The 27,978-nt window shown below is 41.6% G+C and overlaps 1 protein-coding gene across 1 annotated transcript; it reads left to right on the top strand.

Annotated features, from left to right (window-relative positions):
* Positions 1-355: 355 nt before the first annotated feature.
* rab32a (RAB32a, member RAS oncogene family) lies at positions 356-27,662 on the top strand. Its single transcript, XM_023836552.2, has 3 exons — positions 356-723; positions 16,148-16,425; positions 24,949-27,662. The coding sequence occupies exons 1-3, from the start codon at positions 510-512 to the stop codon at positions 25,096-25,098; spliced, it is 642 nt and encodes a 213-aa protein (XP_023692320.1). The 5' UTR covers positions 356-509; the 3' UTR covers positions 25,099-27,662.
* Positions 27,663-27,978: the final 316 nt, after the last annotated feature.

Below are 27,978 nucleotides of genomic sequence, written 5' to 3'. Positions count from 1 at the left end.
CAGACCAGTGACGTCTCTAAAATACATATATGTAGAATACAAATGATTCTCATTAATACGGTTTGTTATATTTGTAATCAAATTGATACGTTTTCATTAGATTCATATTTAAATTATCAGACCATCCATTGTTTCGTAACCGCTGATCCGGTGCCGTTTCTTAGTAATGTTTCATTTGTATTATCTTAACTGCTTTCAGTGCTAATGAGTATGAATGAAAGTGGGTTTATGGAACTGTACATTTTGCGCGTATTACAAGACAGAACCCCAGGCACTGTAGACCGAGAAGTAATCCAGTGAACTGAAAGGGATTTTATATGTAGTTAGACAAAGCCAGTTCCGGGTCCTGTGACTTATCAGGTGGTTGTTAAGTAAGCTGGAGTCGGAGGGAGAGTTTTCTTTCAATTGCACTCCGTACTTCTAAACAAGAAGGAAGTAGATTTCCTACTCCTCCGGTTTATAAACAGAGTAGGAAGTGAGGCTTTTAGTGTCATCGGGAAGGTTTGACAATGGCCGGCGGCTCGGTGTCCGAGTGTAAAGAGTACTTGTTTAAAGTGTTGGTGATCGGCGAGTTAGGCGTGGGGAAAACTAGTATCATTAAACGTTATGTCCATGAGCTGTTTTCGCAGCACTACAGGGCAACTATCGGCGTTGATTTTGCTCTCAAAGTTATAAACTGGGACAGCAAGACGTTGGTGAGACTACAGCTGTGGGACATAGCAGGTAAGATCTGTTAATACGATGAAACCTGGTACGACGTACAGAACGTCGCTGTCAGTTTACAGTGTTACTGTCTACAATGTAACACGATTCGCTTTTGTGGCGGTAACAGCTTTATGGAGCGATGATCGAGTTACACTGCAGAACAACTACAATTACAATGTTACTGTAAATGGGCTCTAACAATCACTGCGGTGTTACTGTACGTGATGATTGGTGTGTTACTTCTTAGACATTGCGGTTGTTTTGCAAGTGGTCTGAACCGAAACAGTTAAACGCCTTTTTGTTATTTATGTGAGTTTGCAACAACTCGCTTCCCAGAAAGCAGCATTTGGACGTGTCGTCGCTCTGTCTACGTTTGGTGATCACGTTAATTGCAAGTGAAATGTAGGTCGAATTATGTCTAGGCTGTTGTCCCTTTTTGAAATTCCTACGGCCATGGCAACAATTACAGCACTTCAGTATTTACCTAAGATTCTACTAGCCTATTTACTCTCATCTTACCGAAATCGTTATTTTTTTTTAAAGACAAATCAAGTATCCGGTATTGAGCGAGTTTGATTTAAGATTAGCTGCCACAGAACCACAGTACCTCTTTAAAAAGTTAAATCAGATGTCGCTCCGGGCAAGAGAAAACACACCAGATCCAGATCAGGCCCACGCATCCAAATAACAGCGGGCAAATAGGGCTCTGTCCGGGCAGCTGTCACAAAAGGCGGCATTTGGGGTCCCCGTGTGTAAAAGTGCCGTGTGGCTGGATTGCGGCACCGATAAGAGAAACAGAAAAGCGCAGACGTGTAACATGTGATACGGCCCCCGATTTCGGAGTAGTTTTGTAGGCGGAATGACGTCCTAAGAGAGGGTGTGAACCTGAAGACACCTGAAATCACGCTGACTCTTGTTGCCTTTGCGAACAGTTCTCACGCTTCCTAATTACTACAAACCCGATTAATTTGCTTTAAGATTATTTTTTTAACGGTTATGAAATTATATATAACTTTATGCCAATTTATGAGCAAATTTTGTAGTGTGGTGGCATTGACAAGTGACGATTAGGCAGAAAAATACCTTGATTTATTATTTTAAACAGTTGAGTGGCTGGATCAGAGATTGAAAATCATCTCTTGACATAACCTCCTCATTCAAGCAAAGGCAACGAATGTTCGGGTTTATGTAGCACTAATAACACGATTAACCTTCTGTCGCGTTGATTTTCTCATAGTACTAATACATTTTCACAGTCCAGCAAGGCAGTTCTGAATTACACTCATAAATAAAGCAATGTCCATAAACTTGCATGCCAAGTGGTCAGTTTTGAACTTTGACACCCAGGCATTGTTCATTAATTGACCCCAGAAGGCATCTTATTAATGGTGAAGACATTTGCTATGCAGACTATACTGACCTTCTAAAAACCCAGCTGTTGTTTAATAAATGCAATACAGAACGGCATCTAGATTTTTTTCCAGCCATTATTTGAGCACCTCTAAAATGACCTGAGTCTTAAAAAACCCTCTTACATGTTTTACAACTGTAAATCAGGTGCTCATGGTTCAGACATCGAGGCTCCTCCTAGGATCAGTGACGTTTTTGGTCACAAGTTCCAGGTCCTTAATCATCACATCACACACTGGCCCAGTAACTTAACTGGAATTCAGACTCTAATCCCAACCTGTTTAGCGAAGGTCCTGCGAAATCCCTGGGGAATTTTTCAGGAATACCTCAGCACCCAGCAGCAGGGCGATCCAAGTAAAGCAGATGCTTGAGGTATTGCACGGGCATGAGTGAACCACAGGTGACATTGGGGGTGGGGATGGTGTGATGGGTGCCAATCCACGGAACCATTAGGTGTGGCTGCATTATGAAATTTGTGATGGCATTAATGTGAAATGATTCTATATTTGCCATTTGTACAAGTTCTAAAACAGGTACATGTCCCATCTTGCTTGCTCTCTCTTTTGTTTTTTTTTCTCTTCTTCAAGACATATAGACAGAGGTGAGAGCAAAGCTGGGGGTTAGAGTGCAGGGTCAGCTGTCCCTGGAGCATTTTTCAGGGGTTTGAGGACCTTCCTCAAGGGCCCAAACAGGGGATTCAAACCAACAACCTTCCTGTCGCAGGCATGGAAGCCCATCACACTGAGCCACACTCCGTCCTCCCAGCTTGGCCCATGTCATGGTTCCAGACCTTTAGTATTGTGTTGCTAAAGTTGTCCTCTCCACCCCCCCCCCAAACCCCCTCACATACATATCCTGAGCAGTAGGAGTTGTCTCTTCACCCCCAATTGTCAAGTCCTTTGCAAATGGAGCACTAATCAGCTTCAGCCGAGATGCGTTTCTCCCAACAGCCGGAAATAGAAGCTTATCATTGGGCCTGTCTGGGTGGGATGTGATGATTACAGCCAGGCTGTAAAGTAGGGACTTGAACCAAGGATCTAGACATCCGGCTCGGAGACCCAGCCCTCTGGCCTCTGTGCAGTGGAACACAGAGTCGGAGGGGGCGTGGCCTTTCCCGTCCATCATGAGAACTGCCCCCATTGGATTTTCGTGGCACTCCCTGAGCATGCATCTCCAAAGTGTGTCTTCTGTTAAAAACACATGAAATCAGTGCTTAGAGGAAATTGGCTGTCCTTAACTGTGGAATTTGGCACAAAGGGAAAAATCATCCTCAGGCCTGTCAAGGCACCACAGTAAGGAGCATTTGCAAAAGATGTGGGGGGGAGGGGGGGGCGTAGCTCCGCAATGTCAGGAGGTGAGACTTGGCCGGCAATTAAGGTGCGTCTTATGTGACATGTCCGAGATGGCGAGTTACAGCTGACAAAGCCTTTGTTTCTTCTTTCTTGGATGGTTTCCATGGAAACCCACCCACAGATGATATCTCGATTAGGGCCGTATGAGACGGAGGTTGCTAAGTCCTGCAATAAAGACTCATCTTTTTTTTTAATTCAAAACCAGAGAGAAATGTGATGCACTGCTTCGCTTTGATGGGACCCGATGGGAGAGCAACCATTTAGAACATGGTTGTAATTAAGGATGTGGGATCTAATTGACCCATATAGTAGTTTTATATATCGGTAGAGTGTCTGTGCTTGACATGGGGGGGGGGGGGGGGGGCAGAGCCAGGAAAGCCATGAGGGAGAGAGAACCCCACCCCACGTTCGTTTGTTCTGTTGTCGTGAATCGTGCTTATGCAAAAAAAAAAAAAATTAATCAAGTATAATCATTAGAGTCATTCCTTTGATCTTCTGTATCTGGAAGCAAGTGTGGACTGATTGCAAAAGGATGAACTTGGGTAGCTGCTGTAATGGAAAGACTATGTGACCGCCAGGCAGGGCAAGTGAACACGCCCAGCCCATCACTGGCTCCGTTCTTCTGTCAGTAACCTTCTGCAGAAACGGGACTCGAGATCCCGCCTGACTGCTTCGTGCCGATCAGTCTGTTCACCAAAAGTGAGGTCCGGGTGAACATCTATAGGCATCAGGACAGTCAGCCAGTGCACTCAACATGGAGTGATATTGGTACAACCACGTAAATGCACAGTTCGTTTTTCCTGGGCTGAGCGACAAATTGCACTTAGTTCTGGCATTTTTCCTATTTCAGTCATTTTTCATTCATTTTATTTATGTCGTATTTATGGATGGCTAGGATAACAACTGCTGTGTACTACTGTACAAAAGGCAAATAAAGAATCGTTAACATAAATAAAAACAGACAATGATGGGACACTTGCTGTGGAAATGTAAGTGACTAACTGCTCACCAGTAAGGTTATAAGTGAAGGCAGCTGGCTGGAGGGATGAACACAGACTTGCTATATGGCTAAAACCTCCATCCATCTACCTGCGTTCTAACCACTTATGCTGGCCAGGGTCATGGGGTGAACTTGGAGCCCATCCCAGGCACATCCAGGGTGTGAGGCCAGTCCATCACGGGGCGTTTACACGAACGCACTTGGTCATATACTATGGATAATTCAGAGATGCCAGTTAGCCTAATAGCATCTCTTTGATCCGTTGGAGGAAAGCCACACAACACAGGGAGAATGAGTGAAGTCCACACACACACACACACACACACACACACAGAGTGTGGAGACAGCATGTGAGCCTCACCAGCACTGGGGGTGTGAGGCTATGCTGCTACCCACCGTGACACCGTGCTGGCTGCCCAAAAGCAGCATTAATGAGGAAAATCTAAAATAAAATGGAAACAAGGCCTTATTAAATGACATGCACAAAAGTGTGTGTGTGTGTGTGTGTGTGTTAGGTTTATATTACATTGTGGGGACCATACCTGTTATTTTGACATTGTGGGAACCATTTGTCAGGTTCCCACAAAGGTCTGTAAATGCAAAAGTCTCATATTTAGTTTGGTTACTTATGGTTAAGGTTAGGGTTGGGTAGGGGTTAAGGTCGTCGTCTTGAGATTACAGTTTTCCCCATAGAAATGAATGGAGAGTCCCCACAAAGATATAATTACAAACCTGTATGTATGTGTATGTGAGTGGGTATACTTTACCTTATTGGGACACAATGTCACCACAACGTGATGAATACTAAGCTGGTCCCCATAAGGGAAAACTCAATTTAATAAAAATCTGTGACTGCAATGGAAAAACTAAAAATACAAAAACTCTTGTATTCTGCTTGGTTACTTATGGTTATGGTTATGGTTACAGTTAGGGCTGGGTAGGGGTTAAGGTTGTCATAGTTAGCGTTAGCATTTTTCCCATAGAAATGAACGAGCGGTCCCCGTAAGGATGTTTACCCAATGTGTGTGTGTGTGTGTGTGTGTTGGTTTTTGTGGTTTACAAGGACTTTTGACCTGAATACTCACCAGCATTACAGGGACATTTGGGTTTATGAGGACAGGGACCATGTCCTTATAATTCCGGCAATGTAGAAGCCATTTTCTAAGTCCCAGAAACTCCCTCTCAAATTTTGGCGCCATGTCCTAACATACCACAAAACCCTGAAATCTTACTATACACTGTGTATCTCTGAACTCGAGAGTGCGCCCCTGTAGCCGGGACCCGGTACAACACCTGCGTCATCAAAGATTTGCATATTACACACAAGTGTAAGTTTTGAGGCCGCTGATTGGCTAAATCGGTAACGTGGGCGGGAAATCGCGAAAACAAGATGGCGTCGGTGGGCGTGGCTTCAGTCCGCTTCAGCGCACAGTATCTTATGACAAGTAAGTTAATGCAATTTGCAGTATTATTTCAACATTAACTATAATTTATCAATTGTAAATTAAATATATGAATGTATAGCAAACATATAGGTAAACGTATACCGTTAATATGATAAACTATGACTAGAGATTACATTTTTTTAAACCTTTTACTAGTCAGACTGATAAATAACTTGGAATTAAGATTTTATACTAACTGTTCGTGTAAACCGAACCACACATTTAACTACTAGGCTTTATCATAATTATATATTAAATACATATTAGTATTAGTATTTATTTTTATATTATTTTTACAATTCCGTTTATATTATAATCGTCAATGTCCTGTTTGGACCGGATGCAGCTGAAGTGAAGACATATGTGCTGTGGACCTGCTAGTTCGAAGCGACTGTAATGTGAAAGGTAAGTTATACTGCTGTTTAATCGAATTTTTAAAAAGTTTATGGCTCGCGTTGGCTTGTTTGTGCATGTTTTGTAAGCGCATCAGAGCTCGTTTTACAGTTTTAAACCAGCTAGTGCGTGATGCTAACGGTGCTAGCGAATTTCTACTGATTCATTGAATACATTCAGATTCAGATTTTTCACCTTTAACTTACTTTCATTTGCAATACAGTTTTAACTGTATTGCAAAATAGCATAGTTGTAATAATAATCTGCTGGGTTTAAAGAGATTAATAAACAAAGAGATCCAGATGTGCACGTTTTACTCCTGAATAGTAACTTGCACTATCAGTCAAACGTTTTTGAACAGTTAATGACCACGTTAATCCGAACAGTAGGATGAAGACCATCCGCGTGGATTGTAGACCTCACCTATGCTTATTTGCTTTGAGGAACATCTATCCTGGTGAAGAAACCACTTATGATTTTGGTGATTAAGAGTAGCAATGGCGATGCACGGTATGAAAACCTTTACAATAACTAATTATTAAATAATTATTTATTGAATTATATTAAAGGTGGAAAGTATTAATTGTCACCATTGTAAAATTAATGACTTTTTACGTATTACATTACGTGTGTGCTCATTACAGTACGTCAGTTTGTGTGAAGCTTTACACCTGTGTTATGAGGACACCTGTTTTATGAGGACCATCATCACATATTCTTGATGTTGGACTTGACTGAAGAATCTCAGTGTGTTGTGTTAGTTTGACAAAAGCCTGGTTTATGAGGACACTGGTTATTACCAGGACAATGGGCTGCATCTATATGAAATATTGGGATTATTTACATCTCACTGTGGTCAATATGATATTGAAAACTCAGTAGTTCTCAAAATTGGTAAAAAGTAGGTCCCCCTTGATTCCATTTGGCTTTCATTAAGTAATATTAAAACTATATATAAAGAGTAACTTTATAATATTTCTATGCCACATTATTTTTTTATTTGCTTTCTCCAAGATTGCATATTATCTATTCACCAGATCAGGGTTGGGGAACGTTGGTCCTGGAGGGCCAGTGTCCCTGCAGAGTTCAGCTCTAATCAAACACACCTGAACCAGGTCTTCAGGATAAAGGTTGGTATTTTTTTTTTTTTTTGGACACCGGCCCTCCAGGATCAAGGTTCCCCACACCTGCACTAGATGATAGATGAGAATCTGTGTCTGACCAACCTAAAGAAACTTTAAAGGTATGTGAGAAGATAGATATCTGAGAAGACTGAGGTATTGAGTTACCTATGTCCCGGTAATAACTAGTGTCCTCATAAACCAGGCTTTTGTCAAACTAACACAACACACTGAAATTTTTCAGTCAGGTCAAACATCAAGAATATGTTATGATGGTCCTCATAACACAGGTGTCCTCATAACACAGGTGTAAAGCTTCACACAAACTGACGTACTGTAATGAACACAAATGTCATGCATAAAAAGACATTAACCCTCTGGGGTCTGAGGCCTCTCAGCCACTTTCGGGGTAGTCTGACATGCCTTGACATTTTAAAATATTTCACCTATCTAAAAAACATTTATCCCAGAATGTTACATGTGCTTTTATTCAGCACAAACTCAGCACCAATAATCTGAGACCACTTAAAATGTTATTCTATTTTTTGTTAATATCAACTTTAAACATATACTTGTCAAAAACCTATTTTCAGACATGCTGAGAAATTGTAAAAAATCACATTATAGACATTTCTAGCTAAGACTTTTGAGCTCTGAAGCTTATAGACACAGGGGTTGGCTACACACAGGTGAAAGAGACATTCTGAAATTTTATGTGGTTTGGTTACTAAAGTGTTAGAACTTTGGAGTGACACTCTTTTTCTCAAAGTCAGTGGCCTGTACAATGAATAATGATGACATAGGTATCCTCACACCTGTAGTAGTTTGCATGCTGTCAATGGCCCATCAGTCTGGAATGTCACTGCACCCCACACCCATCACTTTGGAAAGGCAGTTTGAAACGCAAGAAAAGTAGCAACAATAAAATCCCCTTCACAGTTTGAAAAATTAAAAACTGTGACCATATTAATATAGAAAGAGATAAATATGATGCAATGACTATTATTAACACTCGGGACGAGGGCATCGTCGACCGCGTATCTTTCTCGTCTATTTCAGTTTATATCTCGCTGAAATCATTATGTAGAATCATGAAAAAAAACACTAAAGCTATGCGGATGACACCCAACTCTACCTCACTACAAAGCCCTCAGCCACTTTACCACCCACTACTCTCATTGATTGTATTGCTGAAATAAAATCCTGGTTTACTCTTAACTTTCTTAAACTTAACAGTGATAAAACTGAGGTTATCCTCATTGGTAGTAAATCCACATTATCCAAAACTAACAGTTTCTCTATCATAGTTGATAACTCCTCCATTTCACCATCCCCGCAGGTTAGGAGTCTGGGTGTCATCCTTGATAGCACACTATCATTTCAATCACACATTAATAACATTACCCGGTCAGCTTACTTTCATTTAAGAAATATTAATCGTCTCCGTCCATCTCTTACCCCCTATTCTGCAGCCATTCTTGTTCACAGTCTAGTGACTTCCCGTCTAGACTACTGCAATTCACTTCTCTTGGGTCTCCCTCACAAGTCCCTTCGTAAACTTCAACAAGTCCAGAATTCAGCTGCCCGAATTATTACCCGAACCCCATCTGTCCACCACATCACTCCTGTTCTTCAGCAGTTACACTGGCTCCCTATACAGTTCCGTATCCAGTTTAAAGTCCTCTTGCTGACATTCAAAGCCATCCACAACCTTTCTCCCCCCTATTTATCTGACTGGGATTGCCTCCCATCTCATCTTAGAAATATGGACTCATTTCCTCATTTCAAATCTGGACTCAAAACCTATCTGTTCAAACAAGCCTATTCATTGTAAACTCCTTTTATTTGTCATTTATATTCATTTTAATGTATTTCTTGCATTGTACCTTTTGTAGTGTGTATAAATTTTTATGTATGCCTGTACGGTGACCTTGAGTGTCAGAAAGGCGCCTTTTTAAATAAAATGTATTATTATTATTATTACTAAATCCATAATGCATCTTCTTTTCAAAACTTCCATTGTCGGAAGTATTAAAGTTTTTAAAATTAGGTTAAATAGGCAAAAAAGTAAACCGTATGACCTTTCTTTGTTTTACTTGCGTCGGGAGCGTGTAGAAATGCTCTCAGCTGAAGATCGCTATTCACGTTCTAAATACGCTGCGTTTGAACCAGCGATCGTGTGATTGCAGGCACACAGGCTTAGCCCACTGAGCCATGAACACAGGTATGAGCTTTGCTGCTGAAAGTGGCAACACTGGCACAAAGCTTCAGCGGCAGACGCTTAAGTCAGTCACTCTTGTTCTTTCTATTAGTATCACGAAGCTGTAAAAATATATTTAGTTTCTACCTATATATATTTGAAAAGTAGACCGTCCAAGGTTTCTGAGGGTGTTTTTTAAATGTGTATATGACTAAAACTCGCAGAGTTATTTAAACGTTTTGGTGAAATTTCTGTCAGGTCCCGCCAGCGGGACCACCGACCCCAGAGGGTTAACATTGCATTGGGTAATATTTAAATATTGAAATATTGATTTGAAAAATAAATATTGTGCTTTTATTTGTACATTATCATGCTAAAATAAAAGCAAGGTTATGAAATTATTTTAAATCATTATTTCATTACATTAACAACTTGCTGTCTATACATTTATTCCTTGAATATATTTCTCACATTCTGTTGGATTGATATTGTTTTATAGCTCTTAGAGAAAGTGTTTCTGTATGTAAAGTGTTTTAATGATTTAATTTAGTTAATAGAAGTTAATTGATAATGAAAATCTATTTATGACATCATTTTTGACAAGCATCCTCATTTTACAGCATTTTTACTAGGGGTGTAAATCACAGCTTTCCTTGCGATAAGATACAATATCGATTATTTTTAATACCTCAGAAATTCCCACGATACGATACAATTCGATTCATTTCGATACTGGGGATAGTAGTCGAAATGATGAAATTTCACACAATCCTTTACATTTCAATGAATTAAAAAAGGCAAATATAATTAGCATTTTATCATATTTTGTGAACTGAAAACAAAATCTAGTGTAGTCAAGTATGTCCCATAAATCAAGCAAAATAAAGTGCATTTAAATTTTAAATTGTTTCATCTAGTCCTGTGTATTTAAGTCCACCTCAGAGTCTGTCGCCCAGATCTGTCATTGAAGTTTTCCCTGTGTTATGTGCTGTGCTTGCAATAACAAGGTTCCCGCAGGGTCTTAAAAAGTCTTAAGTCTAAAATTCAGAAAGTTAAATTTAAGGCCTTAAAATGTCTTAAAAATGCCTTGCTTGGTCCAGCTCCCCATTCATTTTTATACCCTTTCTTAAATTTAATAGAATTAAATTGGAGGCTAACTAGGCGACTCGGTAGCTTGCAGCAGCTGGTGCGGTTGAACGCATCATCCATCCTCTATTTTTTTATGCCATACGATCTACACACACTACCTTTGCAATAGACCAGTAGGTCGCGATCGACGTATTGGGCGTAGACCATGTATACGTCGGAGTGGATCATGAAAACAATACTGAAACAGGCAAGAAAATAAAAACACATGTATCGATATTTATGCAGTCACATCGATGCATCGGATCGTTTGCTGTTGAATCGATATATTGGTACCAATCGATGTATTGTTACACCCCTAATTTTTACACAATTGCCTAAAACGATTAACAGTACTATGGTTTTGCAGGTAGGTTTCTTGAAGCCTTCTGGATTTAGCCCATCTCAGTTTGTTCCATTTCTTCATGTCATTCCAGACAGACTGGATCTCTGTGTGGAGCACTGGCTGTTGTCAAACTCCTTGTTAAAACAAAAATCTCACTGGATTATTATAGTTAATGGCAAATTGAATGTTTGGAAATGTAAACTGATATTTCCTACTGACACACACTACAGCAAAAGATAAAAATAACTGACTTAAAAGCATTTTTAGCTGGTGAAATTTTGGCAACCACTGTATATTTTAGTGTATCAGAATATAACTGAAATTATGGATGTGTCAGTATTGTCTTTCTAGCCTGTACCAATAAGTTCATGGTATCAACAATAATCATTTTCATGTTAAAGAGATATTTCATCTTGTATTGTGAGAACTTGTCCTCTTGTGTCAACACAGCACTCATGTGTCGTGGTGCTCTCGTGAACTAGCTCTCTGGGCCTTGAACATGGTAGTTGTGTTGGCTGTTAGTGGAGGGACATGAACCTTTCAGCTTTTATTATAAATATCTTCATTTGTGTTCTGAAGTTGAGCAAAAGTCTTACAGGTTTGAAACAACCTAAGTACAACTACTTATTGACTTGAATTGAAAATTAATTTTCATTTTTGGGTGAACTCTCTTTAAAGCCAAAAACTGATAAATGTTTGAATTTAAGTTTAAAAAATAATGTTTAGCAGGCAATATCCTTATATCCAATATGTTATTTGTAATGTTGTTTTTCTGTTTGACTTCTGAGGTTCCTGATCATTATATAACTGATTTATTGCAGCTGTTCAGGAGATGCCCATTAAGAAAACCTCTGTTCCTCAAGGTACCAGGGTTAAAATTACAATACTACTATCAATGTACAGTGGAATCAAAATTGGAGACCAATCTATAAATATTTGATTTTTTTTTCTTCCGAGATATACTGTTAATCTTTATCACTTAAAATTTGAAGGAACATTAGCTGTAGTATATATATGTATATGTATGTATAAAAATATTTTGTTGAAAACATAGTGATCAAAGTTAGGGAACAGTAACCACTGTAGCAGGAAAGATTACAGCTAAAATTGGAGGGTTACAACTGTCACAAATGAGTAGGAAGCATAGAGGCCCCTGTTTTGAGTGACATGCTCATCAGCAAAAGGTGAGTCTAGCCTTTTCACTCTTTGTGCTGATGAGAGGTTTGGGGGGGACTTGACTGAATTACTGTTATTGTAAAGATGCAGTATTCAAGAAATCACAGATTTGGAATGATCAATTTCTCTTGCAGTGAAAATTAGAGTAATGCTGCCAGTTAAATAGGGTTTGTCATTTTATTTATTATATATATATATATATATATATATATATATATATATGTATATGTATATGTATATATATATATATATATATGTATATGTATATGTATATGTATATATATATATATATATATGTATATGTATATGTATATGTGTGTATATATATATGTATATGTATATATATATATATATATATATATGTATAAAAAATATTAGGGCTGTCAAAATTAACGGGTTAACGTGGATTAATAGAGAGTTGTAGTTTTATACTGTTTAAGCACTACTTCTCATTTGTGGCTCATTAAATCGGTCGCACACACTATACCATCCAACTTATCTGTGGATGTGTTGCTACGGAGTTTTACACATAAAGCACCGAACGTAATGTGTTATCAACTGATATTGCTAACAATGGCAATTAACTGGGCTAGAATTGGATTTCATGATTAGTCGGATTATTTGTCAGATTTACGGTAGTTCGTGCTAATTGTAAGTGAACTAGGATAAAGACCATTTAAACTGAGGTACCTTAAATCTGACAAGTTGTCCGGCTAAGCAAAAAATCTTGCTTTTTGATATGGGTCCATGGTATTGCACTTCTGTGGCAGATGGAATGCATCCGACTCGTGTTCAAGATGTTCAATTAACATGTTAAGTGCATATATATTCCCTTTTTTCTTGAGTCTGTTTGCTCATCCAAAATGAAATGTGATTAATATAGATTAAAAATGAATGATATTATCTTGAAAAGAAACTCAAAATAAGTGATGTAACATCCTGTTCTCGTTTACCCTTCTATTAAGATAAGCACTTTCGTTGTTGTTTTAGGTATTTTTCATAGTGCAGTGCTTAAGAACGTTACTCTAGAAATCTCAAAGTTTAGCTTATGGGGAGCAGTCCTGTCCTTTTGTCACTCTCATGTTGTTCCAAACACACATGGACCTCTTCATCGGAACAGAAAGGAGATGTTTAGCAGACTGTTTTGGTCAGTGTCATCCTCAAACACCCCTGATATTCACTGTATGGAGAAGGTGTAATGTGAATGGTGTTGGTGTCTGAAGCTGTGGCTGTCTGAAATGTTCTGCTGAACATCTCCTTTCTGTTCCACTGGAGAGTTCACAACATCTTTTAAATGTTTTGCAAATGTTTTCACAGTTTTTAAGTTTTGTTTACATTCTTGCCATTTTAATAATGGCAAAACATTTTTGTTTTATTTTATTTTATTTTTTAAGACTCTGCAAGTGTTTTATTGTTCATGTGTTGAAATTTGTTGATGTCATTTTTCTCCCTAAAATGGCATGCCATGCTTATAAAACATGCTAAACTGAATGGGGGGAAAAAATGATTTTTTTTTTATTTAAAGGTGCAATTAAATTGCTTCTAAAACACATTGACACTGGTCTCTTTTGTCTTCTTCGTTCTGTTGTGTATTAAGATCAGGCACTCTTTATTCATCTTGGTCTTGGTAATGCAGCATAGTGTCATGTTTGTGTGTTGTGTATTGGGCTGTGCCAGTAATTCGCGTTGGTCCCTGTAATGTTGGAAGATGTGTGGTTGCGTATTGTGTTTAAGATTAGGCACCCTTTATTCACCATGGTCTTGGTAATGCAGCATAGGGTCATGTTTGTGTGTTGTGTATTGGCCTGTGCCAGTAATTCACGTTGGTCCCTGTAATGTTGGAAGACGTGCAGTCGTGTATTGTGTTTATGATCGAGCACTCGTTATTCACCTTGGTCTTGGTAATGCAGCATAGTGTCATGTTCGTGTCTTGTGTATGTACAAGTCCCTGTAAAACACATTGGTCTCTGTAATCCAGGGAATTGACATGATTTGTGTATTGTAAAATGAGTGTCCTTATAAACTGGTAGGACCCTACAAATCCCAATTATGTAATGGGCGGGAACATTTCAGGAGGGGTGTGGCTGTCCCTGAGTACCACCAAAATATTAGGTTGTCATATTATCTGTTTTATTGTGTGTAGAGGGAATTCTAAGCCAGATTCTTCATCTGCAGATTAAAACAAAATTTTTGATAGTTTTATCATCTCTGTAGGGCATTGGGAAAGGTGTGTCCCCTTAAACCACCATACAACTGGTTTGTCCTGCTAAACCACAAAAACCAGTATGTGTGTGTGTGTGTGTGTGTGTGTGTGTGTGTGTGTGGGGGGGGGGGGGGTCATCTCCTCCAAGGCCACCTTGTTTATCCTTAACGAGATAACTGGAGCCATCAGACCCAGCTGAGTTTCATTAGCGAGGCAACTATAGACTCAAAGCAGGTGATCAATTGCCATGGTAACGAAAGTTCACCCTAACCAAGCACCGTGCCATAGCTATACCTCCCACTGACTCACACATGGAATTAAATGGGGGGGGCTCTGTGGAGTGTGTCTGGGCTACGGTGCGTGCGGTTCCTCATTCTGCCGTCCCCGGGGGCGGCTGCCTCAGATTCACTGTGACACACGGGTCTCATCAACAGCACATCGCGCCAGACTGACAGCTGCCCGCCCTGCTGTTCCTCAGCAGCCATGACTGTTCCCAACCCTAAGCGGCGCGGTGCACCATCTCTCTGGCCCCATTTGGCCGCTCTATGGGTGCGCAGGAGCCAGTTTTGGAAACACTCCGATCAAACGACCGTTGGCCAGATGAGACGGAATCTTGGCCGCGGAGAAACGGGCTCCCTGTGTGCTGCGCGCTGAACACTGTACCTCCGCGTTCACCCTAATGCTGCTGACTGTAGAGAGGGCTGCTTTAAAAAACTGTGCTTGTTTCAAATTCAGCTGTGAGTGTTACAGTGGAATATTTTTGTGTTTTTTTTGTGTTCAGTGTCAGTCTAGCACATTTACAATATACAGTATGAGAGTGTGTGTGTGTGTGTGCGTGTGTGCCTATTAGGTTTATATTATGTTACATCATGTAATAAAAACCTGCTGTTTTAACGTTGTGGGGACCATTTTTCAGGTGCTCACAAAGATCTGTGAATGCAATCAAAAAACGAAAAATATTTTGTTTGATTACTTATGGTTAAGGTTAGGGCTGGGTAGGGGTTAAGGTTATCATGTTGGGATTTGAGTTTTCCCCTTAGAAATTAATGGAGAGTCCCCACAAAGGTGTAATTATAAACCCGTGTGTGTGTGTGTGGTGACTGATGGGGGCTGTTCTTACTTTCCTCAGCGCATGGCCCACAGTATGTCTGCTATGTATGTGCCGTCGTGTTACTGTCATGTTTACAGTATATAGTTTCAGGTGTTATCGAATGTGCTGAGACACCAAGGGGAAAATCCCCTTTCAAGAAGTGCTTACATTCATCTAACGTCTTTCATGCAGTGGAAAAAAAAAATTATAGTACTAGTTTCAGGAAACCATGAAGACAAAACACACACAGGGCAACTACACACTATTGTAGTACTGTAATGGACTGTCAGTCATCGCTAATTAAGGGGAGGAGACCCAGTTTGTAATATTAGATCATACAAGAGGGACACATTCTGCTAGCATATCTTGCTGGGACCATTGAGAGTGCAGGTCAGAGGTTGTTGCTATGCATTAATCTGGAGTTAAGGAGGGAAATGTGTTGGCAGGGAAATGGACTTTTATTTTATGACTAATTCTTGGAGTTTTTTTTGGTGTTCCGGGCAGCAGAGCTCAGAAGTGGATAGGAAAGCTTCAGCCATGTCTGATGCTCCCTGATGATTACAGCATTTTCTGTCTTTCAGGTCAGGAGCGGTTTGGGAATATGACCCGGGTTTATTACAAGGAGGCAGTGGGGGCCCTTGTGGTCTTTGACGTGACGCGGAGCTCCACCTTCGATGCCATCTCCAAGTGGAAGCATGACCTGGACACCAAGGTGAAGTTACCCAACGGGAACCCCATTCCATCTGTGCTGCTGGCCAACAAGTGTGACCAGAAGGATGCGAGCAGCACCAGTCCCAGCGCCTTGGACGGCTTCTGCAAGGAGGCTGGCTTTCTGGGGTGGTTCGAAACCTCTGCCAAGGTAAGGCACCGTCATTGGACTGGCAGCTGGGGCAGCTGGGGCAGCTGCAACATCAACTGCCCCACTCCAACTGCAAAGCTCACATACATGCGAGACATTGGTGAGGATTAAGATGCTGTTTACTTGTGACATACTACTTTTATGTCTCTCATTTTTATGCATATGATGTCGTTATGGTGGGGGTCGTAACGCAGAAAATATTTGACTCAGTTATAGTTTGCAGTGTTTTGTAGTCAAACTATGTTGGCGTGAATTTAACGAAAAAAAGCACGTTTGTAGAATTTGCTAACTACTGCACTGCCTGATGCGTACAATATTTAGAGGCTACCCAAATTTCATCATCTGCAATTGCTGCAGCTGGTGTAGGCTGGACCTGGGTGTGAATCAATTTGATAGTTTAGCTGCCAGTAATCCTACCCTTGTATCTTGTACTTACCCAGATTGCTTAAATAACACAACTGCATGTGTTAATCAAAATCTAGGATTTCAAGTGATAGATGTCTCATTAAATAAATATTTATGTTAAGTATAAGCTGCTCCAAACAGTCAGGAAAGCGGAATCTTTTCTCGGGGCCTATCAAAACCTCACTTCTGTGTTTAGCCTGCAAAGGCCCTCCATCAAAACAACTGTACTATACAGTGTTCCTGAAGCTCCAGATTCAAAGCCGGTTACCTTAGCAACAGGCTCCTTTGCGGGAGGGTATGTGTCGTGAAAACCTCGAACCGCCCGCTTTCTTCAGTCGTTCGCTTTGACTGACTGTCTTATCTGTCGCTCCATGTGAGCCGTGGCCAGGCTGGAATAACTAACGTACCAAACAGTTGGCAGCTGTCGAGGCACTAACAGCTGTGAGCGCAAATGCAAAGCGCAAAGAAAGTCTGCGTTCCCTGGAAATAAGGAGTTTGAGGTTGTCATCTTCTCCTTTGCATCATCTTCCCTCAGATCAGACAGGATCTGATATCCTTAATGCGTGTGGTTGATTGATTGAGGTTCTCATTCTACCCTGATTGTTTTTTGATTATCAGATAATAGTATAATACCAGCCCAACACTGCCTGACGTTTGAGTCTGACCCCCTGTAACCAGATCAGTCCTGTGCTTCAGTATTTGGTCCTCCAAAACTGGAGTTGTATTCCAGACTTGGCTTCTCCCCAGATGGTACCTTCCACCCCCCTGCCCTGCCTGTGGTTTTTCCTAGAGCTGTCTCCAGTTTTTCTAACACAGCTGCGTTTTGATCCTTGGCTTTGGATACAAGAAAGATGCAAAAATATTGTGGAAAATGTTGGTATAAGTACCACCAATAAGGCATTAACCAGTCACTTCAGGGGGACTAAGCTGGGACGAATAAACTCGGTGATGATGTGATTTTTGAGTCTTCAGCCTGGCTTGGATGAATTTGGAAAGGAATGTGTCCTTACCTTACTTAATAATTTGAGCTTCTGGATGGATATTATTGAATATACAGAATTCACCATTTTCACTGGTCTCTATATTATAGGCATATTTTTGAAACAAACAAATGTAGCTTGACTTCCTGTACATCAGGGGTGTCAAACCCCAGTCCTGGGGGGCCGGAGCCCTGTGTAGCTTAGTTCTTTCCCTTTTCCTCCACAAATGATTCAGCTCAAGAGCTGTGTGGTAATTAGCACAAGGAGTTGAATCAGGTGTGTTAAATGAAGGTAAACCAAAAACTGTGCAGGTTTGACACCCCTGCTGTACATAAAGGAAGGACTATATAGAGACAAATATCAGAAGCGTCTCTAAAAGGATGCTGTGGATGACGTGCTCATGCATATATGCATTTTTATGGTAATTTTTGTGAACCAGCGCGTTTGCTGCTCTCACCTCCTCCTCAGCTTATTTCTGTCCACATATTGGGACAGATTTGGACCAGAGCATGTGGCCTCCAGAAAGCATGTTCTACAACACTTGGCTGCAGAACCTTTGCTTGAAGACCAGCAGTGGTCCGTGCATATCCCCACAAACAGAAGGCAGATTAACTGATCTCAGATCAGTCCCATTGCTGTTCTCAGAGGCTTACGCCGATTGACAGCCTTCGGATTCTAAGCTCTCCATGTTCTGCACTCCCTTGTAGAGCCATTTCTGTGGCTGAGCAGTGGGAAGGTCTCCTTGGAAACCCCAACACTCTGGTCTACAGAGTTTTTATTATTTGATATTTATTGATATGTTACACCAGTGTTTCCCAACCCAGTCCTCAGGGAACTCCGGACAGTCCATGTTTTTGCTTCCTCTCAGCTCCCAGTGCACCTCTACCAGGTTTTCGGTGTTCCTGATTGGCTGGGAGGGAGCAAAAACATGCACAGTCCAGGGCTCCCCGAGGACTGGGTTGGGAAACACTGCGTTACACTATGTGCACACTCCTAGTTCTTGTATATTGACAATCTAAGCCACACCCACTGCTGACATTGAGTGCTTAATTACACAGCTCTGTCACGCAACCTCCAGCATCAAACAAGGGCAGCAGAACAGCTGATGATACAGAAGAGCTCAGTAACCTTAATCCTTCATCTTAAGATCGTTCAATTTCTACCCTGGGGGGGGGGGGATTAGCAGGATTTCCCAGTTAGCTGGATAACTTAAGCCTGGGCTGCCCAACCCTGCTTTTGGAGATCTACCACCTGCAGAGCTTAGGCGCGGCCCTAATTTAACACACCTGATACAGATGATCAGGCCTTTCGCTACCATCTCAGTTTTACAGCTAGCTTAGCTTCAATATAGCAACTAGTACTGAGGTGCTACTGAAGAGCCTGATTATCTGTATCGGGCGTGTTTAATTAGAGCTGCACCTAAGCTCTCTAGGGTGGTAGATCTCCAGAAGCAGGAATGGGCAGCCCTGACTTAACCCAAACATGAAAACAGCAAGAGAGGTAAGTGACATTCCTACTTAACTTAAGCCAAATGATCTGATCACCTAATATCAATACTCAAACTGATTGGCAGCAAATCCCACCAGCAATGTTCCAACATCTAATGGAAACCTTTCCTGGAAGAGTACAGGCTATTATTGCAACTAAGAGTGAGCTCATGCCGGTGACCACATACCTTTGGCCATATAGGGTATGTGTTCGGTGGTCTTCAGAGAGTTTTGAATATACAATAATAATAATAATAATGTATTTCTTTAAAGCAGGGGTGGGGATCCTATTCCATGGAGGGCCGGTGTGGGTTTTTGTGATGACCTCTCAATCAGCCAATAATAAAGCAGTGGTTCTCAACCCCAGTCCTGAGCACCCACTGTGATTGGCTGACTGAGAGGCCATCCCAAAAACCTGCCCCCATAGCAACTCTCTATGGATCAGGTTCCCTGCTTTTGAAGCAATATTCACACAAATGCTGATGGGCTTTCTTCAGATTTTGGGATGTAGTGGTTTTCTGTTGTGGTCTTTAAGGACAGGAACAGAAAGGTTAGCAGGTCAAATTTCAGCACCAGAACTGCTGCAGTACTCACAAGCCTGAATTACCTCAGAATACTTCGTCATACTGCAGAGAAATATAGCATTATTCCGTGTTCAGAATCCATAAATGGTCTGTTTATGGTGTGTGTTTGTGTGTGTCCGCGCCCTCCGGCACAGCCTCATATACTGCGTACGCTGCCTGAAGCCAGGGATTGCCTGTGGAACGCCAAGCCCCAGACTAGTAAAGCTGTCGCTGGAAATGGATGGATAAGTGTGGCCACTGCTGATGTGTCTGCTATCCTCCGAGCCAGAACGGTTTTTTGATGGCTCTGGCTTTAGCGGAGGTGCAGCACTAATAAAAGACGCTGGGAGCCGCATTATCCTGGGGGGGGGGGGTGGGGCGGCCGGATCACCGGGTGATTTTCAGCGCGGCCCCTGCCAGCTAAAAAGTCCCGCACTGCAAAAAATGAAAATCTAAGCAAGTATAACTTTCATGTATTTAGACAAAACTCTAATTTCATTAATAAACTGACTGAAACTCACCTTATGAATAAGATTTAATTTGCTTGCATTTAGGCATATTGCCTTATTTTAGGAAATCCTACCAAGTACAATTTCCATACCGCCCTGGCAGGTAGTTTTGCTAGTCTTAAGGCATCTTGTCTAAAAACAAAAAATTCTTATAATTTTTAAAGGCCATTTTTGTAGTTCGGACTTTTCCTGGGGCATTTAAGATCCGTAAGTGTACGTACCTTTTCTGATATTTATTTCACTTCGTTTACTTTTTATAGACGCACTAAGATATTATTTCTGTTAGTAAGGGGGAGGGGACATCCCAATATGAGGTGATGTCATGTGTCAGGCCCAATCATGTTTTTCATCTGTGCCTTAATACCCAGCATATAAGATTGGGTTTTGTTTCTTATTCTGGTTACATAACTTGGCCGAACCCTCTCCCAATCTGCACCACTCTCCCAATCTGCACCACTCTCCCTTCGCCTATTCTCCAGGTGTAGCCTTTTTGTGAATCGTTTTTCCTAATCCTGCACCCAAAGAAAATGCCTCACTCTGATAAATCCTTTATTTGCCATTTGCACAAGTACACTGGAATCCTTCTCTTTGCCTACCCCATCTTGCTCTCCATAGCTTGGGGGGTCTCAGCACGGGGTCAGCCAGTGTGCGGCACCCCTGGAGCTGGGGGTTAGGGGCCTTGCTCAAGGGCCCACAGACATGTGACAGTTCTGAGGGCAAGTGCTTGAACCGCCGACCTTCCGGTCACAGGCATAGAGTCTTAGCTCATTGAGTGTTTTTTTTTTCTGCCCATATTACTTTCGTGAGTCTTGCAGTTATTTTGGGTCTCGTGTGGTTCCTCACTAATCGAAGCTGGAGAGGTTCTGTGGATGAGCACCAGAGGATCTCTAGGGCTTGACAAGAGGTTACTGGGTTCAGCCTCTAGCCAGGAGGTCAACAACACCGGTGCTGGAAAACTTGGACCCATGTGCAGTCAATTGTAGAAAATAGCCATGGAACCCTTGCGTAGCCAGAGCTGTGACTGGTTAAAATATCTGGTGACAGCCCTGGCTGATTTTTCTGCCTTGGTTTCCTCACATGGGAGGGTGGGGGTGGGGGGGGGGGACCAGACTCCGAGATCCACGCGTGAGTCATGCTTTGTCCCACTCCTTCTGTCAGTGTCTCTCGAGGTCGACGACTCTCCTCCCATGGGGATGTGTGTCGTGCTTCAGGACGTAGCCACATAATCTCTGGGTTTTCTGGTTCAAGCCCCAGAAACAGCCCTGCTGGGAAGGCCGTTACCGAAGGTCCGGCAGTCTGAGGGGGTGAAACCGGAAAACTTTGCGGCTAAATGGCTTGCCAGTGCAAGGCATCACAGAGCATGCGTTTGCAGTGCAATACATTGCAGAGCATGCCTTTGCAGTGCATCTTTAAGCAGCATGGTAGCTAACGTGCCTGCAGCCTTGGGGGTTTAGTTCCTGTCCACCCCCCCTCCCCCATTCTGTTTTTGTGGAGTTTGCTTGTTTCCACCAGGCACTTCTGTTTTTACCTGCAGTATATTTAAATACAATAAAATACATTTTAAAAAGTGCAGTTATTCAGATTTGGCGTTCCAGAGTTGCCCATAGTGTGTGATTGTGGGTGCGTGTGAATGTGTGCCCTGTAATCCGCTGGCACACCATCCAGTGTGTGCCCTGTCTCAGGCCCTGAGGAGGCCGCAGCGTTCGTGTCGTTTAACTGGCATCTGCTCCATAAACTAGGAGCCCTATAGCCAAGGGCTATATTACAAACAGATCTTTTATTCATTCAAGGAACTGCAAAGAGGTCCAAGTCTAATAAGCTGAGAGTGCGTTCTGAATGGCTAGGCTCTTGTTTGTCTCCTGGAACCAATTCTTTCAGAGCTTCATGCTTGAGAGCAACTTGGAAGTCTATGCTGAACCTATGAGCCAGTGATGAGGTATGATAACAGGTGTGACGTGGGTATATTTTCTGGTTATGCTTACAGTACTTACTGCAGCATTTGTATTCCCCAGATAAGGATACATATGACTTTGGCATCAGTCTACTACTGCTATCACTTATCTCCTTAGTGCGATAACTCATAATGTACTCGATTAATCTTTTTCAAACACAGGAACTTTGTATAGGAGAAGGTCTGGAACTGGTTTAATTTTAAGACCAATCATAGCAAAACTGAAGCAATGCTATGTAGTGACCGCAAAGGGAAGGGTGACTGCAGAAGACACTTGTGAACATGAGAACTCAAAAAGTACTTCATAGATCATTATGCATAGATTTTTTTTTTTTATTATTATGTGGATGCAGACCTACACCTGATTCCATTTTGGGATAAATTGCACCAAAACTGAAGCAGTGTCACTTAAAGTACTTTTCCTCTGCCACTAAGAACAGCACCATACTAGAGTCATATCCGCACTGCGACGGCCCTGCTTACTAGCTGGGCTGAAAGTGCGACCAAAACGAGCTGGCTTCACCACCATCTCATGCATGCACATACTAATGTTCTGCATGTGGATTATGTGAAGGAAAAAAACTATATTCTAAATATTATTCGTTACTCGTAGTGTTGCACATGGCTGCATTCCTGAAAACTGGGAACTTGAAAATTTCCTACCTCCTACCACAAAACAGCTAAACGGAATGGATGCATAATGTAAATTTACACAAGCAAATGCTAATTCTGCTAGCGTTTCATGCTTGCATAACACGACGAGTCTCACAGATGTGCTAGAAAAATAGGGAATTAACACGTAGTAAATCATGATTTACAAAGCGTGAACGGTAAATAAGCGCCTCTTCGGTTTTATGTCACTGTGCTCCAGATTCGGCAACGCCTTTACCGAGCCGACCCGAACAGGAACAGGCCGCACCCGCACTGCAACTAGTCTCTCTCTGTGGTACGGCTCAACCACAGCTCAGGTCCTGTATGCCAACAGAAAAATGCCATTAGTGGTGGCACCTGAATGGACAGTTAGATGCAGATCTGGTGAATGTGATTGCATTAAGACAAGTCATACAAAGCTGGCCTTTTATTAAAGATCTTTGGTGATGTTGGGAGAGTGTATAGGGGGGCTTTAGGGGAATGTGTGCGGGTGTGTGTGGGTGTGTGGGTGCTATCCAGGGAATACATGTAAGGCTGAGGGTGTGCTACCCGATGGTGAGGTATTCAGCAGTGTCCTGTGTTGTAGAGAAATGCATGTTTAGGGTGGAGAACACAACGGGTGGAGAAATGGTGCTGAAGGGAAGCTGTTGTCTTTCTTCTGGGTTTCCTGTTGTCCTGTGATCAGGAGGTTGTCGGGTTCAAATCCCAAGGTCAGCAGAGTGATTTCACTGTTGGGTCTTTGAAAGATGTTCTAAACTTCAGTTGCTCCAAGCACTAACTAACCCTGGTTTTTCAGGTGTACATCACTTTGGGTAAAAATGTCTGTTTCCATCCATCCATTTTCTGTAACCGCTTTCCTATTCAGGGTCGCGGGGGGTTTGGAGCCCATCCCGGAGGCTATGGGCACTAGGTGGGGAATAACCCAGGATGGGGTGACAACCCAACACAGGACATACTCACACACTTAAGTGTCTGCTTAACTGTTAAAAAATGTTTGCCAGTAGCTCACCCAAAGTTCAGAAGCATCACATACGCTACAGACCTCCATTTGGGTGGTGTTACCAAAGCACCGCAACCCCATAGGGTGTCATTTAGTACCACCAGAGTTGGGTAATTCAGGGCCAGAGAGTAAAAATCCAGACCGGGATTTTGTTTCAACCAACCAGTTGAGCATAAAGATTCACAGTCACAGACTATTCAACTGGTTGGTTGAAATAAAATCCCGGTCTGGACTTTTCCTCTCTGAACCTGAATTACCCAACTCTGAGTACCACAAGCTCAGTCGATCCACCTTCCAGTGCCACCTTAAAGCCTCCCATGTCGAAAGCTTCCTGCTGTGGACAGAAGCCATATAAGGCATGACAGGGTACCAGACATCCACTCTGCTTATCAGTTTGTCTGTTTGCTAACCTTCAATTGGATTGTTGATATTTTTTCCATTAATGTGACGACAGTCTACATTGGCTCTGAGGAAGTGCCCTTAAGAAGTAATCAGTTAAATTAAACCGGGTCAGCATATTTATGTATGAGTATAAAAACCTATTCACAAATTCCAAGTTATTGCATAAATTAATGCCTTCGTAATCAGAAGTTATTGGATTACGGAATCACTGATCTTGCAGGGCACAGCCAGCCAGTGCAGTAATAATATTGCCGGATGATAGGGTTAAAAATGATAATCAAAAATTATGATGAGTTTTGGCTTGAACTGACTTTATCCATAATCAGTTGTGTCCTAATCAGCGAGTGATTATTTCACACCATGATGTGCTGAGAAAATGGCTTGAGCTGCAGTTCAGGTGGGATCCCGTGCGTCTGGCAGCAGAGGGATTAATCCCAAAGTGGCTTTATTCGGCTGCATGACCAGCGTGGTTCGTGTCTGACCCCTTCCCTCTGACACAGGTTCTCCCAATGCACACAGCCTTTCTGCATCATGTGACCTTTACCTCATGACCCTCACCACTGTCCATTTTCCAGGACAACATCAACGTGGACGAGGCGGCTCGGTTCCTGGTGGAGAACATCCTGGCGAGCGTGAAGGGACTTCCCTACGAGGAGAATACTGGGGACCGGGTCCAACTGGACCAGGACATGGCGGTGGCTGAAAGCAAGTCTGGATGCTGCTAGCGGTGACTAGCTGAAGGAGCTACTGGGTCAAGGACTGTGGTCCAGTGCCAGCGATGGAGGGGGGTCTTCAGAGCTTGATCCGGAACAGTCTCTGAAATGTTCCCCAGTCTGTGCTCAGATGACGGAGTCCTCTCCTGGTTCCAACGTCTTCACTACATTTCTCAGACACAATTAGGGTGCATATTATACTATAAATAATTAGTTTAGAGGCATCAGAGAACACTCCTGAGCTCAGATAATGATCAACGCAATCATGTCATGGTTTTAGAACCTGTTCTTCCTCTGAGATTCTCATCAGTTCATTCTGAATGATGGCTAAAAATTTTTATTATAGGGTCTTTTTTTAAATAAAGTCTCCTAAAATAATATATAAAATAATAAAAAAACAGATGAGTTAGGTTTTTTTTTTCATTAATTTTTAAACAATATAACTGAGAGAACCCTTTTTAAACACTCTGGGGACTTTTAATTCAAAAATGGAGAAAAATTTGGTAACACTTAACTTGAGGGTGCATAGTAACCTAGTAGCTCAGTTACTACTCAAGTATGAATCATACACAAACTGCATGAAATACCTGAACCGTTATCACTTAACAAACATGGGATCAGTACGTAACTAACACTTACTTTCTGGATATTTAATGCTTTAGATTAGAGTGTGCTACTACTACACGTACGTGCCCCCTCAAGTAGTGTTACCAAAAATGTAAACACAAGTAACTTTTTCATAATGGAAAAATGCATTCCAGTGTTGTAACAGCATTTTTTTGTTGCCAAAACAGGAGACGGTCATGCATCGTGTTGTCATGCATAATGACGTATCAGATGGAACATAGCTTCAGGATGAGGAGGTAGTTTTCATTTGTCTGCATGAAAGTCTGTTGTTAAGCGAAACCTTCTGCAGGAAAAGTGAAGTCATGGAGTGTTTCTCTTATGTTAGTGTTGTGTGTAAGTTTCATCTGTCAGATTTATTTTGGTTAATGGGTGTCTTTGCATAGTGTTTTACAGATCGACAAAGCCTTATTTTCAGTGAAGAATCCTCACTTGTTCTTAAATTCTGTTTTAAAACACAGGCCAGGTAGTACTGAAATGTGTTGAGGGTTTGAAAATGGTATCACCTGTGTGAAACACTCTGGGTGTCAATTCATCAAATTTTTGACCATCCCATGCTGAAATGGCAACTTCCTGTTCAAAGTCAATAAATTCCCCTGCCTGCTTCCTGTCGAAAGGAAGCGAATTATACTCCCCGCATCACTATGGAAACTTCGCAGTGAAGCAGTAGCCCTCATATGCTCTTGCTTTGTGAGCGGTGAGAATCACCACCTTGAAAACTGACCTCTCCACACTCTGATACACACACCTCTCACGGATACTGAATTCACTATGCCTCACCCAGCCTGCATGGTCGGTCAGTGAACCAGTGTGCTGTGAAATGGTCTCATCCTTTCTCTGTGGTGGTGAAGCCGTCGCAGCTCTTCCACAAGCCTCAGTATTCTGTTCACAGTTTGAAATTTCCAGGACATCACACTGCCCTTTTAATTGCTGCTAAATGATTGCTCTCCCTTGATGGACATGCTTATTGTATTTTCTGGTACGAGCCTCCCGCAGTGTGCCAGCATTAGGCTACAAGTTTTGTTTTTGTTCTGAATGTAAGCAGCAATATTAATGCAGTTTTATTATTAATGGTGATGTATGTAAATTCATTCAAACTGAGGGTGATATAAAAACAATGGAAGCTAATTTAAGAGCATCAGTAGTTTCTGAGTTCCTGATATTTGTCAGCAAGGTTTTTCTGAGGATTCCATAGACGAGACAAACTGGTTTGGTCAGTCTCTTTCCTTAATGTGCTTGTACCAGTTTAAGGTGGATCCATTGCGATACATATATATATATATATATATACACACACACTTTTCACCTGAATGCAATATATATTAGCTTAGCACAACTCAACAGTTCTAAATTGAAGAGAGAATTCTTGTGTGTTCAGAAGCTACAGCTAGAACCTCATAACATTGGATTGCTTTGTTTGTCCTCCTGAATCGATTATCTCTGTTCTTCATGTTTCGCCTCTGAAATGGAAATTACAAGCTCAGCTCCTCCTCCTTAAGTCACATTCACATTCATGTTATCTGGACGGGCATTTACTTCGTACTCTGCTCCCTTCCTTAATGCCAAAATGATCAGATTGAACGGGCCCATGCTCATGTCATGTGCAAGAATGTGCTAATAAAGTGTTATTGCTTTTTTTTTACTAATTATAATTTGAATTTTGCTTCAAATTAAAGGTACTATTGTCTAATAGTGTATTAATAGTCTTTCGTATTTATTGGATGGAATTTTCCTGTAAACTGAAAATGTAAATGGTGCTTGATATATCACACTGTAGATTTATGGTTTTATACTTCATTGTTTTATAACATTTCCTTTAATGGTGGATCCATGCAATTCTAAACTTGGAATGCTGTAGTAGATTTAGTGACTTCAAATTAGTAACTTGTAATTTGGAATGTCTGTTCTGCATACTGTTACTAAATTCTATGCAGTAAATTTGATTTCTTCAAGTTGTTTTGTTCTGCAATGTATATTTATCAGAAGAGTCTCTCTGCACTTTTGTTAAAATGGGGTGTTTCTGATGGCTGGCGAGCAGAACATCAGCATATTCTAGTTGCTCAGGCACAGAGCAGTGCGTTTATACAGCTGTGATACTGAGATACCAGTCTCCAGCTAGCTGCAGCCACCTTTGAAATCTGAACTGGCAACCATCTTTAACTACTATGCTAGTTGACTTTTTCAATCTTTGGTAACGCTGTGCTTATTCTGCAACTCCCTGCCTGTGGTTTTACAAGGTTTAGGCCTTGGAACTTATGATTGAAAGTT

The sequence above is a fragment of the Paramormyrops kingsleyae genome, chromosome 19 (assembly GCF_048594095.1).
Source record: "Paramormyrops kingsleyae isolate MSU_618 chromosome 19, PKINGS_0.4, whole genome shotgun sequence".
NCBI lineage: Eukaryota > Metazoa > Chordata > Actinopteri > Osteoglossiformes > Mormyridae > Paramormyrops > Paramormyrops kingsleyae.
The sequence above is the reverse complement of the archived record's forward strand: the minus strand, read 5'-3'. Positions and strand labels throughout refer to the sequence as shown.

What these genes read in the sequence shown, in the direction of transcription:
- rab32a (XM_023836552.2), top strand. Translation starts at nt 510, where the DNA reads ATGGCCGGCGGCTCGGTGTCCGAGTGTAAAGAGTACTTGTTTAAAGTG. An exon ending in ACAGCTGTGGGACATAGCAG is followed by an intron (nt 724 to 16,147) that starts GTAAGATCTGTT and finishes TCTGTCTTTCAG; the next exon opens with GTCAGGAGCGGTTTGGGAAT. An exon ending in GGTTCGAAACCTCTGCCAAG is followed by an intron (nt 16,426 to 24,948) that starts GTAAGGCACCGT and finishes TCCATTTTCCAG; the next exon opens with GACAACATCAACGTGGACGA.